The following is a 16,341-nucleotide window of genomic DNA, read 5'->3' as shown; positions in this document are numbered from 1 at the left end:
ATAATAATAATAATAATAATAATAATAAATTAATAATGATGATAATAATAATAATAGTAAAACTATTTTTGATATCTGGCACAAGCCATACTTTGGTAAACAATGACTATTGTGCATGGTCCCTGCTGAACTAAACTGAATAAACTAAACTTAACTATAGCACAATTCATACAAGACATGCAGGTCGATCAATGTAGGCTATATAATTATATCAAATAATAGGCTAAAAAAAACATCTGAATGAGTACACAATCAATTCATTTTTTTGTGACAACAATGAAAGCATGAACTCACACAATTAAACGTGTACATATTTTTTAATTATTTATTTATGCCTTATTTCTTTACATCTTGAGAAATAATTTGCTGAGGGAAAAGTATTTATCACTGAGATAGAGAGAGAGAGAATCCACTAAAACAGAAATATCCCTGATAAGAGGTTCCTCCAAAATTTGAACCCCCTTCCGCATACCCAAGCCAAAGCAAAGTCTACATACAGCACCTACGTTTCACAGCTGGCATTGATAGACCACTCAACCTCCTCTCGCACACAACATAAAGTCACCTACATATCAGCACCCTTCATAGCGAGCTAAGCTCCAATGTTTAAAACACTACCCTTGGTTCCAGCACACACATCACACACACGCACACATATCTTGTCTTCATTACTTTGCAATGAAACATTATTACATCTCAAAACACATCTCAGAGGCCCCTGGTTTCTTCCATGAAGGGTGGTCATATGTCATTACAATGTATGTACACATACTCTCATCAAAGTTGCATAATCACTTTAGTGCATTTCTCAAGATTTCCTGAGTAAATTTGCAAACAAAAACCAAAAAAGGCAGCTTGACCCTTAACTTAGCAACCACCATAAATGTATTTTAAGTGGCCTAGCCTACTGTACATATATATGCTTTAGAAAGAATATATAGTCCTCTGGAGAATTAAAGGTATAGATGAAGAACTCATCTCTTCTTACAATCATAACCGATATCGTAAAGCCATGGAATAGGTAGGTGAGGGACTTGCAGTCCTTGAAAGAAAAGAAAAGAAAACAAAAAAAAATAAAGCTCTTAACTTTAGTGCAAATAAACTTAAAGGTCAAAGATTCCCTCTTGCTCTGATGGGTGGGTGAGGCGAGGTGAGGTGAGGCGAGGTGAGGTGCGATAGCTGTGCTCTCTGCTCTCCTCTCCTCTCCTCTCCTCTCCTCTCCTCCCCTCTCCTCTCCTCTCATCTCCCCATCGCCCCTTCACACAGGTAAGCCACTTCTCCTCATGCTCCTCCTCTGTCTAAACTACAAGCATTTGGGGGTCAAGGTGATACACAAGAAAACTTTCTGAGCAACACTTTTGGGCAAAGAGACTGTGTGATTTTATTGGGGCAGTTTTATCAAGATAACGTGAATCAGCAGTAGACACATTTTCTACATCCGAATTTTTTTTCTTTAAATTTTACAGTCAATTTCAATTTTACAATAATGTCGTTGCCCAGCAACATTGCCCGAGAAGTTGCCCTGTGTATCATCACCATTAGAGTACCGATGGAGTGCCTTGAGCCATATGAGACCCAGAACCATAAGTACCGTTGAGTGACCCCCCTGAACCCTAAGGGGTACCACAGACTTCCTCATGTTCCACTGTCTAAACTACAAGCATTTAGGGGTTAGAGTACCGATGAAGTACCTTGACCCCTATGAGACCCGGGACCATAAGGGGTACTGCAGAGTGACCCCAGAACCCTACTGTATGGGATACCACAGAGTGACTTCCCCATCAATCACCATTACCCTCAAACTATTCAGGGCCCAAAAGACAGATAGAAAGACAGACAGGCCCACACAGCAACTAACAGTTGCAATAAAGGCTTTCACTCAAAGAGGTTATTATACCGTAAAAACAAATGCACAAACACACACAAACTGCAGTCAGGCAGTACCCAGAATCTATACGTCAAGAAGGAACGCACATCATCATCATCATCATTCGTAATTCCCAAAGGCTGGACTGATGAGGCGCGTATATATTGCATATATATATATATATAGTATATATATTTTATATTCTCAAGATAATAATCCATGTACAAACACTTTGTCCACTCTTTATTCAAAAAGGCAAAACCGTTGTTCTCTCGAAACCCGTGTCTCATTTCTCTCCATTTCTTTGCATGTTTCCGCCACCCACACCCCCACCTCTTCCCATCCCACCCATACGATGGGCTGCAGCCGTGGCAGTTGGGGGGGATTGGAGTGTACAGGGCTACGGTGCACCCACCCCAATGTCAGCCACTGCCTGAAGGTGGAATGAATGCAGTATCATCGTCATCGTCATCATCATCACGGGGTTTGATGTGCAAAAAACTGCAAAAGGAGGGAGGGGCAGATGTGGGGAGGGGGGGGGGGCAGATATGGCTAGCAGGGAACCCATAGTCCCTCAGTATACAGTATATGGAGGACGTTACCCAGTGCAAAGTAGGCAGAGGCCTGTGCTTTACCTAGTATACAGTTTGGAGAGTACAGAGACCGTAACTCCGTACACAGCATACAGTATAGGCAAAGACCTGTACTTAACTTCACTAAGTATACAGTACACAGAAAGCAACGGCCACCTAGTACAAAGTATACCTTTGCGTAGTACTCGGTCTACACCATACAGACAGCAAAGGCTCCGTTTGCACCACAAAGTACTACAGAACTCTGTATGACGTACAGGCAAAGGCCTGGTCTGCACCCAAATGCCTTCTCTGTACTCTGTATAGTAAAGGCAAAGCAGAGGCCTGCTCTGGTCCTCGCTCCTCACAACAGCACTTCAACAAAAGGTCCATTTTAAGACTGGACAGCGATAGGCTTCCTAGGCATGAGCCTGGGGGTCTGTGCATTGAATATGGGGGAAAGGCCTAAGGTGGAAACAGCAGAGGCTACAAAACTCTAAATTCCAAGTGGAAATCCACAATAAATACCAGAGAATAAATAAATAAATAGCGAACGCCGCGGGGTCGTCTTCTTACATCACAAATTTGTCTTTTTCTTTCCCCCCATCCATTTCTCGTTCATTTTTTTTCTCTCATCCCTTTTTTTCCATTACAAAAAATTTGAAACAAAAAGATGGAGCGCTTTGGAAGACCGCTACCACATGAAGACTTCTCAAAAACGAAAAACTCTCGTCAAGTCCAAACGTAAACAAAAAAAAATAACGCAACATCTTTGTTGCTCTGGGGACGTCCACCCAGGCACAGACACTCTTTTTGGTCTCGACATCCTTAAATAAGCCTCCGGAAGGTGTGGCTTCACACATACATAGCCTCTAGTCTGCATCAGAAACACATTTCATAGCCACCCTGACATACACATCGGCAGATATACAAATACAATCACACTAGCATTGTGTCCCTTGAGAGAGTAGGAATGCGAAAACAAACCATGACTGAGGGTGATGACGTGTGCCAGAGTTGATCGCATTTGATCATGAAATAGTTAATTTGCATATATCATTATTATTTAGCCTTGTTAAATAAACCTCTACTGCATTGATATCTTTGGTACATGTGCCTATGACACAGGTTAGCCTATCTAACCACTAGAATGAAGATGAACAGACAAACTCTTAAGTCTCTTTTTTCCCACTGTAAGCAGAAAACAAGTCCCTCTGAGTATGAGTGACCCTCTATGGTCCTGTTGAAAGGTGTTTGTGTGTGTTATTGAAAAAAAAAACTGGGGGGGAAAATGCTACTGTTACTGCACCTGCAAGTTGTAGTACCACCATTATACCATTGGATGGCAGCAGACTCATGGAGGACATGGACTATGTCATGACATACTGTAATCCTTGTCAGCTCTGCTGCCACCACCCTGGGGGGTGGCCATTGCTCTGCGTGAGTCCTTCCCATGGAGTCCTTCCATTCTCTACTGTAAATGATTGCATAGTCTATCCCATCAACCATAACCCCATGCCTCAAGCAAATATTAATATTAACAAAAAAAATATTTCAAATTATTACACATTCAAAAGGAAACATTTTGAAAACCAACCAGCTACCATGAAACAGAATAGAAGCTCAGGAAACAAAAAAAGGAAGCATCCGGCAAGATCCAGAAAGAAACATTGACAATCAGAAAGACCCGTTTTTTCCACATTTTACGTTAAGCGCTTTGTAATTTAGTCTTTCACCTCACAGGTCAGTTTGCCCAGTAACCCTGGGCAACCAACAGTACCATGGGTATGGAGAGGGCAAAAGAAGAGGTGCATGCATTTCTGTGCGCACACAACAAACACACACACACACACATACACATACACTCTGCATCTCGCCAACACACACAACCACACACACCCTCTTCCTTCTTCTTCTTCTTCTTCACTCTCCATCCTCTTCCTCCTCTTCTCTTTCCTCCTCCTCCTCTCCCAACTCCTCTCCCTCCTCCTCCTCCTCATCTTCATCCTCCTCATACCCTTGCGCTGGGGGCCTTTCTGGGTGTGGAGAGACTGACCCCCCTAGCCCCATCCCATCCTCCCCCATAGCTCCAGCCCTCCACATCAGCTGCATGCGCGGCCCCAGGAGGGGCAGGGGCAGATGCGGCCCTCCCTCTGCCTCCGCATGGGGGTGTTGATGGTGCTGTGGATGACGATACACCATCGAGCCGCCCATGCCAGGAGACGCAGGCTGCTGCAGCTGCTGATGAAGATGATGACTCCCCTGCATAGTAGACAACGCAGCTTCCAGTTGCCCTCTCGCTCCACCAGCACCACCACCGCCACCACCCTCCGAGGTGCCCTCTCCACCTGCTGGCACGGCCGCTGCCAGGCCCAGCCCCGGCGGTGCCCGTCGTGGGCGTCGGGTGCGCAGTTCCAGGCAGCTGTGGCCTTTGCGGTGACGTTGCAGGTGGTCCTCGCGAGCGAAGGCCTTGTGGCAGTGCGGGCACTCGAAGGGCCGGGCGCCACTGTGCAGTGCCAGGTGGTTCTTGAGGTCGTAGGAGTGCAGGAAGCGGGCGCTGCACTTGGGGCAGGGGTAGGGCCGCTCGCCCGTGTGCTTGCGCATGTGGATCTTCAGCTTGTCATTCCTGGAGGACAGGAGATGGAAAAAGGACACAGTATTAAATATACATACAAAGCGGATTCCAAAAAAGTTGGGACACTTTGTATTTCGTGAATAAAATCAAAATTGTGGCATTTTCAAAACATTCAATATGTTAATAAGGTAGAACATCATATACAGATAACATATCAGTTGTTAAAGTCAAACAGAATTATTGTTTTGAGGTAATTATGTGGTCATTTAAAATTTCACTCTTGCAACAAATCCCAAAAAAGTTGGGACAGGGCCAATAAAATGTTTCTTTATATTGGATAAGACCAAACACAACACAAGGGATGAGACTGAACAGTTAAATACTTTGACTGATGGCATAATTTTATTCAAAAATTAAATATTTTGATGTGCGAGACATGATTTCAGCAGGTCAACTGATAGGTGTGTTCTTCAACTTGTTTACCTTTTTGTTATGCTTAATATGTGGCATATCCTGACTGCAAGAAAACAATTTTGTGACCTGTTTACTCTTATGATGGAACCACACTGTTGGAACATAGAAGAGTTTGAAATTTGTCACCGTTATGGGGCAATATCTAAAGGCGGTGCTCCAAAATATAATGCCTTGGTAGCTATGTATGCTGTTTAAAGTCTGTATATATCATTCAACATTCATTATAATGCTCTACATGAGCAAGAAGACCATAGCCAAGGCACCTCTGCACCCCCTTACTATCATATATGCTCTCTTTCAGACTGACCACTAAATCAAGTTGAAGTGTTCATTTTCTATATAACCTGGAGGGTGCATGACTCCATGATTTTAAAGAAGGATGAAATATTTTCCATTCTGTAATTGGAGGACAGTTTCACATGTCTCCTATGCCCATCTACAATAAGTTTTGCTTCATGCAACACTGTTAAATGTCTGCATCATGTGCATTAATCAAGTGTTGCGTTTATGGTCATTTTTTCAACAGCTGTCATTGTTGGGGTGTCATAGTTTGCTTATTGACGACGAGTATGCCATGATCTCATAACTCATGCAATGATTACACAGAACTCTATATTATGGAAATAGGCCTTATATGCCTGCAATTTGGATAATTCAATCTTTCTGTGTACTAGATGAGTAATTAGCCCCTCAAATCTTCACTTCTGAGTGCCACAGCCTCTCTGTGATGGTATTTTATTTGTGCATTCATGTTGGCAGTCAATATAGTTCCTTTTAAAATATTCATCCTTGTGTTGTTTTTAGAATTATCCAACCATTACAATATATTTTGGCCCTGTCCCAACTTTTTTGAGATTTGTTGTATGGGTCAAATTTTAAATGATAACATACAAAGCGGATTCCAAAAAAGTTGGGACACTTTGTATTTTGTGAATAAAATCAAAATGCTGGCATTTTCAAAACATCTAATATGTTAATAAGGTAGAGCATTATGTACAAACAACATATCAGTTGTTAAAGTCGAGCAGAATTATTGTTTTGAGGTAATTATGTGATCATTTAAAATTTGACCCATGCAACAAATCTCAAAAAAGTTGGGACAGTGCCAAAACATGTTGTAATAGTTGGATAATTCTAAAAATGACACAAGGAAGAATATTTTAAAAGGAACTATATTGACTGCCAACATAAATGCACAACTAAAATACCATCACAGAAAGGCTGTGGCACTCAGCAGCGAAGATTTTGAGGGACTAATTACTTATCTATTACACAGAAAGATTGAATTATCAAAATTGCAGGCATATAAGGCCTATTTCCGTAATATAGAGTTCTGTGTAATCATTGCATGAGTTATGAGATCATGACATACTTGTGGTCAATAAGCAAACTATGACACTCCAACAATGACAGCTCTCGAAAAAATGACCATAAACACAACACTTGATTAATGCACATGATGCAGACATTAAACAGTGTTGCATGCAGAAAAGCTCATTCTATGGACCTAAGAGACATGTGGAACTGTCCTCTGATTAGAGGATGGAAAATATTTAATCCTTTTTGAAAATTATGGAGTCATGCACCCTCCAGGTTATATAGAAAATGAATACTTCAGCTTGATTTAGTGGTCAGTCTGAAAGACAGCATATACGATGGTAAGGGGGTGCAGAGGTGACTTGGTTAGGGTCTTCTTACTCATGTAGAGCATTAAAATGAATGTTGAATGATACATACAGACTTTAAAACAGCAAACATAGCTACCAAGGCATTATATTTTGGAGCACCGCCTTTAGGTATTGTCCACTAATGATGGCAAATTTAAATCTCTACTATGTTCCAACAGTGTGGTTCCATCATAAGAGTAAACAGGTCACGACATTGTTTTCTTGCAGTCAGGATATGCCCATATTAAGCATAAAAAAGGTAAACAAGTTGAAGAACACACCTATCAGTTGAGCTCCTGAAATCATGTCTCGCACATCAAAATATCTAATTTTTGAATAAAATTATGCCATCAGTCAAAGTATTTAACTGTTCAGTCTCATCCCTTGTGTTGTGTGTAGTCGTATCTAATATAAAATGCATTTTATTGGCCCTGTCCCAACTTTTTTGGGATTTGTTGCAAGGGTGAAATTTTAAATGATCACATAATTACCTCAAAACAATAATTCTGCTTCACTTTAACAACTGATTTGTTGTCTGTACATAATGTTCTACCTTGTCAACATACTGAATGTTTTGAAAATGCCAGCGTTTTGATTTTATTCACAAAATACAAAGTGTCCCAACTTTTTTGGAATCCGCTTTGTAATTACCTCAAAACAATAATTCTGCTTGACTTTAGCAACTGATATGTTGTCTGCACATAATGCTCTACCTTATTAACATATTGGATGTTTTGAAAATGCGAGCATTTTCATTTTATTCACAACATACAAAGTGTCCCAACTTTTTCGGAATCCGCTTGTAGTATAGGGTATTCAATTGAGTTGAAGTCACTGAGGGCCAGGTTTTCAAATTATTCCCAGTAAAGGGGCCGAACATTGAATCTGCATAGTTTCGAGCAGCACGGTGTCCTAGGTTAGGGGGCGAAACAAGCAGATAGCTCTCCAGACAGAACAGATATTCGCTTCTCTATTTCTTAGTAACCTTGTGATGGTCTATTTATGAGACTGTTTTTGATAAGATTTCACTTTCACTCTCATGTGAATGAATAGGAGAAATACTGTATACCCGGCCTGAAGTGTTAGTGATCGCAAATTATGCACGGCCACAGATAGCACACATATTTGTTTTCATTTTTTTCTGACCTCGTGGCGGGCCAAAACGTCGCCATCAAAGGGTCGCATCTGGCTTCAGGGCAGCCTTTTGAATAGGCCTGGTGTAGTATATTATTAATATTAAGTATTTTATTGTGGTTGCGGTTTTGAACAGTTTGGTGGTGTGTGAAAACAATTTTCCCCCATTGAACACAATGAAATACCAGAAAACAAATTTAGAGTGTTTTGGAGTGTTTTAGAGTGCTTCAGGGTGTTCAAATTATTTCCCTCATCGGTGTAGGGACCCTCAAACTTGGGCCAAGGAAATCCGAGGCATTGAAGGTTGCAATTTCATATTAAGGTTCCAATTCTATAATCTTTACATGACTACAATGGCTACACCTTTCGACCCATATGGCGATGTGAGTGCCTCGAATTTCCTCCGTCCTGCAAAAGTATGGATAAAAGTATCCATTCATCTACATGTGTCCAAAAATCATAATACATGTTCACAAGGACATAAATGTTACAGATCCATTGCAATGCTCAGGCCTGATACACCACCAACGAGAGTGTGATGACAATTCAAACAGCAGATTTATGGATACACATACACACACACACACACACACACACACACACAGGGCAGGGTCAGGTCAGGACACACACACTCGCTCACACAGGACAAGATAGATGACAGCCGGGGGCAAAGGAGCATTAGGCAAACCCCCACATACACACATGCACACACACACACACACACAAGGAGACGAGACGGGGGCAGAGCAGCATTAGCCAGTGATTAGAGAGCATAAGAGTGTAGGCCGCCGGCCCTATTAATGCTAATCATCTCTCACTCTGGGCCAGAGCTTTCCACACATGTGCAACACAGACACATACACACACAGTGAGCTGGATGGCAGTAAGTCATATAGCCAGACCATAGGCATAGGCATGTACTGCATATTCAGCCAGATTTTCTTTGACAGCAGTTGATTCCTCTCGAGTGTCCTCCAATGAACTCAATTTTTGTTTCACGTTTTACTTATTGTAGATCTGTAAACAACTTTTACATTTGTCAGAGACTGTTGTAAGCCTTTAGCTAACACTCCAGTACTCTTTTTCACCTCATCCTGCGTTTGCGCTCATCTTTATAGGATGACCACTACTACAGGAAGTCCCATCAGCACTGAATTTTTATCTATTGTTGTGATTTAGGTTAAGATCAGAACTCGCTTGATGCCCAATTCATTCAGAAATCCAAGTAATTCCAAAGGGTTCACATACTTTTTCTAGCCACTCTAAAACCGTGTGATATTGCGCATGCATCGAAGACTTAATGCCACAGCAGCTGTTCACCACAATCAAGGATAAAGGCGTTCCCCGTTCCAACACTTTTTGGTGGCAACCTTTTTTTTTTTGGTTGGCTGGTCAGTATATTAGCCTGTCTATCACAACTACAACTATAGACTTGAGTCTGGCTAACTAACAGCCCATTTTTTGGCCAAAATGAACCCGGTTTCTCTGAGGGAGATGGAAAGGGCTTTGTCTAGCATGCGTTCATGAAGTGGCTCTCACCTGCTGATTGAACTGGTGCGTCATTGCCTCAAACATGCCCAATTGAGCTGCTGTAAATGCTCAAAATTAATTGGTTCCCCAGCTTGTTAGAATTTAAAGTAGATCGTTTGCCTGGCCAAGAGAACATTTGAGAAGCTAACTTTTGTGCAGTGTCATAGGTAGTATGGGTGGGCCCAGGCTGAAACTGTATAGCCAGACTACAGACATCGGTATCTATGCATGTAGTAGTATATACAGTATATAGCCAGGCCATACACATCTATGTATGTGCAGACAAACACTAAGACACTCATGCACATGCATGCACGCACGCACACACAGTTAGTTGACAGACGGCAAGCCATACCATATTCATACACACTCAAACACACAGCTTACGGGTGATAAAACCGTCCCTCACACGTACTCTACATTCATGCGTGCACACACGCACCTGGTGAAGCGCACTCCACAGGCAGTGCATTGGAATGGCTTCTCCCCTGTGTGAGTCCTCATGTGGCGGGGCAGTTTGCCCGCGCCGTGGATGATCTTCTGGCACACTGGGCACTGCTGGGGGGTCTGGGACTTCCTCTTCCTGCCTGCCCCGCCAGGACCTGCCCCTGGCCCCGCAGCCGACCTATCAGACCACAGTGCATTATATTAGACTCAACATTGTTACTCTGCAATCATGTGCAATGACAACTAAGTGCAAATGGCGGCTATCTGCTCAGAATGTGCTGTATATTGTGCACACATTAAATCTCTTAAGAACATGCAAAGGTGATGTCTACACCCCCGAAAAGTTGTATACTGTAGTGTGAGTGTAAGCTCCATCGAGACATTTCTCAGCATACAGGTGTATTAGAGTGGGACACCCAGAGAGAAGCTGGAGTACACTGCCATTTTTAAGAATGTATTAGGTGCAAAGAGAGTTCTTCAGTTACTGAAGAATGTTGTAAACATCAAAATATTAGTCAGGTGTTTGCACCTAACAAATGGTCAAAACTTTGAAATTTATATGCTGTTGTCCTATGGTGAACATACATATGATACACAAGGCCAGAGCTGTCTATTAAAAGAGTTACGTCACTCCCATAGACCTCACAGTCTTTCCACAGCAATGGTGGCTCTCATGGAACCTCACGGAGCGTTTTACATGTAAATCACCATTGACTTTAGTTCCAATAGAAGTAGTTACTTAGTTCTAGGACTTGGTCGTAGAACACAGAAAATGTGGTAAAGGTAAATGTAATTAGTTTGCACTTAATCTGTGTTTGGTATGTAATGGTTCTGTGTTTCCAGCAAAGAGAAAGTAGCTGTTAAGAAAATAATATTGTAATCTATGTGAATCACATCACCATCTGACTTCCTGGTCCCCGGTTGACACAATTCTCCTATTAGACGGCTCTGCACAAGGCTACTACTCTACAGACAGGCTAAATAATTCCGACCTATCAGCAGCAGCGGTGGGCAGGGCCTGTGTGGCCACGCCATGTGTCTCCATCCTGCGGTTCTTCTCGGACGCCATGGCGTCGTCGGGGGCAATGGGTGGGAGCAGAGTGCCCGCCTCCTGGTGCCAGTGGGCACCCCCGTTCACTAGCGCCCCTCGCTGGTTGGTCTGGTTGTCGCCGTTGTGGCCCGCAGGGTGGGGGGGTGCGTGCAGCGGGGGGTCGTCTCGGCCAGGGGTCAGGGTGGGGGTCAGAGGCAGGCCAGTGCTAGGCCGGTGCTGTCCCCCCGACATCAAGGTTGGGGGGGAACCCTGTCGCGAAAAAACAGGAGGCGTTCAGAAGTGGTATGTTTTAACACGTTTACATTTTAAATTTTGTTAAATGTCAATACCTATTGAACTACCTTTTACATTTTCTTAAGAGAGTTAGAAAAACACCACACAATCACTGTAACTCTCTGTAGAAGGCAGTAGTGTCCACCAAACATGGTTTAACAAGGTTAAAAAAACACAGACTTGTGATTGGTAGTTCATTATATGTAAGGGTTAACGTTCGGCGAGAAGGTCGCTACCGTGGAATAGCAGCACGACAGAGAGAATCTTTAGACCCCGACGCGGAGCGGAGGGGTCTTGTTCTCTCTGAAGTGCTGCTATTCCACAAAGCGACCGACTCGCCGAAAGTTAACCCGCTTATTATATGGATATACTTAAATGACTCACACATGGCGGGGACATTTCTTTAGGCCTATTTAATGTTAAGATTGTTGCTGCGCAAAACAAAACAGTGCCGTTGTGGAACACCGCTAGGCAACAGCTAGGTAGCCAGGACAACAGGTGTTGTCTATCACAGCAGCTGATTAGAGTCTTGTTGAAAAGTCGCTTTAGCAGTGAAAAGTCTTGTTGCCATTGACAGCGGTCTGTTATAGACCAACCCGTCCGTTATCGAAAAATAACAGACGTGCGAACGTTGGGGAGCCCCGTTGAAATGAATGGAGCATTCGACTGATGACGTCACAACCATATAATAAGAAACTATGGTAATTTACTATAAAAATCGGATAAATATTACTGCATTAATGCAGTAAATAACCAATCTCAAACAAATGCATCTCTTGTATGATTTCAGAATTGGGTTGTAGTTGTATGGCCACATAGAAAATCTAGAAAATCTAATAAAACAAATAAAAATGACAATAAAATAAAAACAAACAAAATCCATCAATCCCTGTGAACACTTTAAACCCATTCACCTGCAGCTGGGTGTGTGCTGGTCCTGGGGGCGGCTGGGGGGGTTGTCTCCACAGCGGCCTGGCAGGTGACGAGGCTTTAGGCGCATGATGTCGCCGGTCCCGTTTACGCCGAGACACCCTATGCTCCCCTAGCCCCGCGCCCATCCCCATCCCCATCCCCATCCCCATCCCCTCCACCCTCCTCTCCTCTGTTGCCACGGCTGCAGCCTCGGGTTCCGCTCCGTCAGCCGCCTCCCCGAGAATGTCCCGGCACGCGTCTGCCACACACTGGATACCCAGCAGCTGAGCACCCTTCAGCACCTGGGAAAGAAAGAAGTACATAAATAAAACTTTATTACACTGAATACGCAGCTCCAGGCTCCTTTCAGGACCTAGACAGGTAAGAAGAACTGGCACCTCAGTAAAACTTTATTACACTGCACACTCGGCAGCTGAGCACCCTTCAGGAACAAACCAAGAAGGAAAAGGAACTATGTTGCATATATACATGTAACAATCTACTGGTACCTCATTTAAGACCCCTTCAGAATCTAGCCAGCGACGAATTGCAATTGCTTTACATTGTAATAAACTGTAATTGTAATACATTTGTAATGCTTGTGTTAAAATGCAACATGTATTGCTATTGCTGTATCTGCTGCAAAGTGCATTTGCTGTGTTTGGCAGGTGACCCAGCGTACCTCTCGCATGCCCGAGCTGCGTATGGTGAGAGTGGCGGTGTATGCGAACTCCAGCAGGGCGTCCAGGGCGTCGGGCGCCACGCAGTCCAGCTGGCACACGTTGCAGCTGCTGCCCACCCCGCCACCGCCCTCGCACCCCCCCACGCCACCTCCGTCCTCCGCCTCCTCTGCCCCGAAGAGCCGGCGGAAGTAGAGGCTGACAGCCGCCATGACAGAGCGGTGCGTGGGGTAGCGCGCCCCGCGGGAGGTCAGGGTGAGGTCACATAGGAGGCCCGCGCGCCGCTGGGCATTCAGACGCGACAGCAGCTCGCTGCTGTGCTCCGGGAAAGGGATCCCAATCAGGCCGTCCTCTCCTGGAGACATCGCCACCTAGGGAAAGGGAGGAGAAACACACATGCACACAGTGACGGTGAGAAACTCATTATAAAACACATCACATCAACACCCGTGAACGAAATGAAAATGGATGACTTGACATACACAGCAATCCTAGCTATTAGTGCACGCTATAGACAGGGCGAGTAACATACAGGTGCATACAAGGTGCAAATAAATGAACTTGAATTGAGCTTTTTTTTCTACTTTAGATCTCTTTTTTTTATTAGGAGCCATTGTTGTGATTCACGATTTCCATTAGTTTACACCCAGTGAGTCACTTGAACCAGAATACTGCAGACGGCAACACAGGGAAAGAATAATAATTAAAATAAAAAACCTATCCATTAAATGTGAGAAAACTGCAACAATAAAAAACAACAATAAAAAAACCAAAAACAAAAAACGATGAGATGGTCGAAATTGTGTCTATAAAATGAAAGTAATAATGATGCTTGAGTCACTGGCTTACCACCTGTGTGATTCATCCTGTTTTTTTTTTTTGCAGTTCACTTTTCACCACACCTATTTCATTTCATGACCACATGACATAAAAAAAAAATTGAAGCCCAAACTGACTGCCCTTGACACAAAACCATATTCAGAAGAGTCACGGACATTGATTGAACATGTATCCCATGAAACGAGAATGAAAAGATGAAAATGACCAATCAACAAATAAGCCATTTTGCTTTGGTAAGACGTGAGACGATATGATGTGTCTGGTGATTAAAGCAAAGCAATATGGAACACTGCGAATGCTAGACTATTACTCATCAGACTCTTAGAATGTCTGTGACCAACCTGCCATTCTGCAAACTTCTACCAATGTTCTACTGTGGTAGGAAATATTGACAACAATTTCTGTCTCTGAAACATGTGAGCAAAATATAGGCCCACTATATAACAAAATAAAATGAGCAATTCATTCAAATTCAGCAATTTCTATAGAAACATTCTATGAAGAGAACTTCACTGTCTATAGTTAAGCTGGTGGTGCAGGTTACATGACTTCTGAATTTTCACCGCTTTCTTTTCAATAGTACACATTTAAACTATAATCAATTGTATTTGATTTGGTAGGGTACCGTACAGCAAAACAACATTGTTTTTGTCTTTGCTTTTTCCCCCATAAGGCATTGCATGGCATCACGTTGGGGACTGGAGACTCAATATTCTATAGTCTCCCTGCTGAGGGGGAGTCCCCAATGTGACATCATCACTAAATTATGTTTAAAAAATAAACATTACTACATGGACTCAAACACCCTTTCTGTGAATTTTTCAAATGGTATGCATATCTTGGGTTCTTTATGAACCTATTAATTATCATTGGTGGTTAACCTGCACCACCACCTTTACACTGCAAAATCCATTAGTTACAATATCTGAATAAAATTAGTGACGGCTACTGGGAGATGCACCCACCAGAGACAAACTGACCAGAGAGCTTCTGGCAGTGCTGTTTTTATGCTGTGTGTGTGTGTGTGTGTGTGTGTGTGTGTGTGTGTGTGTGTGTGTGTGTGTGTGTGTGTGTGTGTCTGTGTGTGTCTGTGTATGTCTGTGTGTGTCTGTGTGTGTCTGTGTCTGTGTCTGTGTCTGTGTCTGTGTCTGTCTGTGTCTGTGTCTGTGTCTGTGTCTGTGTCTGTGTCTGTGTCTGTGTCTGTACTGTACTTGTGCCGTCATGACAAATGCACTACTTTTATCAAAGCTCTGCCAAGCAGACACATCCTGGACAAAAGGTCCAACTCCAGTGTGTGTGTGTGTGTGTGTGTGTGTGTGTGTGTGTGTGTGTGTGTGTGTGTGTGTGTGTGTGTGTGTGTGTGTGTGTGTGTGTGTGTGTGTGTGTGTGTGTGTGTGTGTGTGTGTGTGTGTGTGTGTGGCTGGCCTGAAGCTGTGGTAAAGTGTAGGAGTGGAGGTCAGGGCGCTGCGGGTTTTAGTTCTCTGGTGTGCGCATGTGTGTCTGTGTGTGTGTGTGTCTGTGTGTATTGCTAGTTTTAGTCCTGGCATGCATCAGGTGACCTTTACTAAAGATTATGACCCAAGACATCTGCGTACGTGCACACGTGCACGCACACACACAAATGTACACACGCACACACACCACAAACCTCAGCTGCCCCTACTCCCCCATCCTTCACCTACCCTCCTGTACCTTTACCACCCCTCCCCCATCCAAAACACCTCCTCTAGCCCCCCCTCCCCCCATCCCACACCTGCTAATCCTGTTTCACTACCCACCTACACCTCCCACCCCTGACACACAGACCATCCTTCTGCTCAAAAGATTACTCGATTAGACTCATTTGACGGCATCTCCACTGTCATCCCAAACCTCCACCCCAATCCTAAAGCGCCCCACTGTCATCCAAAACCTCTGGGACACCTCTCCCATCCACTCATGCTCCTCCCCTCCCCTCCCCTCCCGTCCCTCCTTCCGTTTCCCCCTTCCCTAACAACAGCCAAACAGATTACTAGATCAGGGTCGGCTTGGCTGTCTGCACAGAATCGGGCAGAGCGGACCGGATCAAGGGATCAGACGGAAAAAAAAAGAGCGAAAAAGAGGGAGAGAGACAGATGGACAGATGGTCGAGAGAAAGACAGAGTATAAAAAATGTGGGGAAAGAGAGAAACGAGTTGCGATGATGTGAGACAGGTACAGGTAAAAGTATAATAGGGACACTGAGAATGAAAGAGAGCAATGAGACTTGGGCATGGGCAGTAGGCCTGTTATGGTTTTCAATATGAGATGGAAAGGGAGAGAGAGAAGCACAGAGGAGAG

General features: G+C 43.6%; 1 protein-coding gene across 1 annotated transcript in view; it reads right to left on the bottom strand.

Moving 5' to 3' along the window:
- Positions 1-317: 317 nt before the first annotated feature.
- Positions 318-16,341, bottom strand: part of zbtb7b (zinc finger and BTB domain containing 7B) — a 19,340-nt gene continuing 3,316 nt past the window's right edge. The window contains exons 2-6 of the mRNA XM_063199195.1: positions 13,185-13,553; positions 12,505-12,804; positions 11,259-11,566; positions 10,262-10,444; positions 318-5,065 (exon numbers count right to left, since the gene is read on the bottom strand). Of these exons, the coding sequence (XP_063055265.1) occupies positions 4,363-5,065; positions 10,262-10,444; positions 11,259-11,566; positions 12,505-12,804; positions 13,185-13,553 (1,863 nt within the window). The 3' untranslated portion in view covers positions 318-4,362. The remainder of the gene's footprint in view (positions 5,066-10,261; positions 10,445-11,258; positions 11,567-12,504; positions 12,805-13,184; positions 13,554-16,341) is intronic.

Source organism: Engraulis encrasicolus, chromosome 5 (genome assembly GCF_034702125.1).
Source record: "Engraulis encrasicolus isolate BLACKSEA-1 chromosome 5, IST_EnEncr_1.0, whole genome shotgun sequence".
NCBI classification, from domain to species: Eukaryota; Metazoa; Chordata; class Actinopteri; order Clupeiformes; family Engraulidae; genus Engraulis; species Engraulis encrasicolus.
This window is presented reverse-complemented; position numbering and strand designations above follow the sequence as displayed.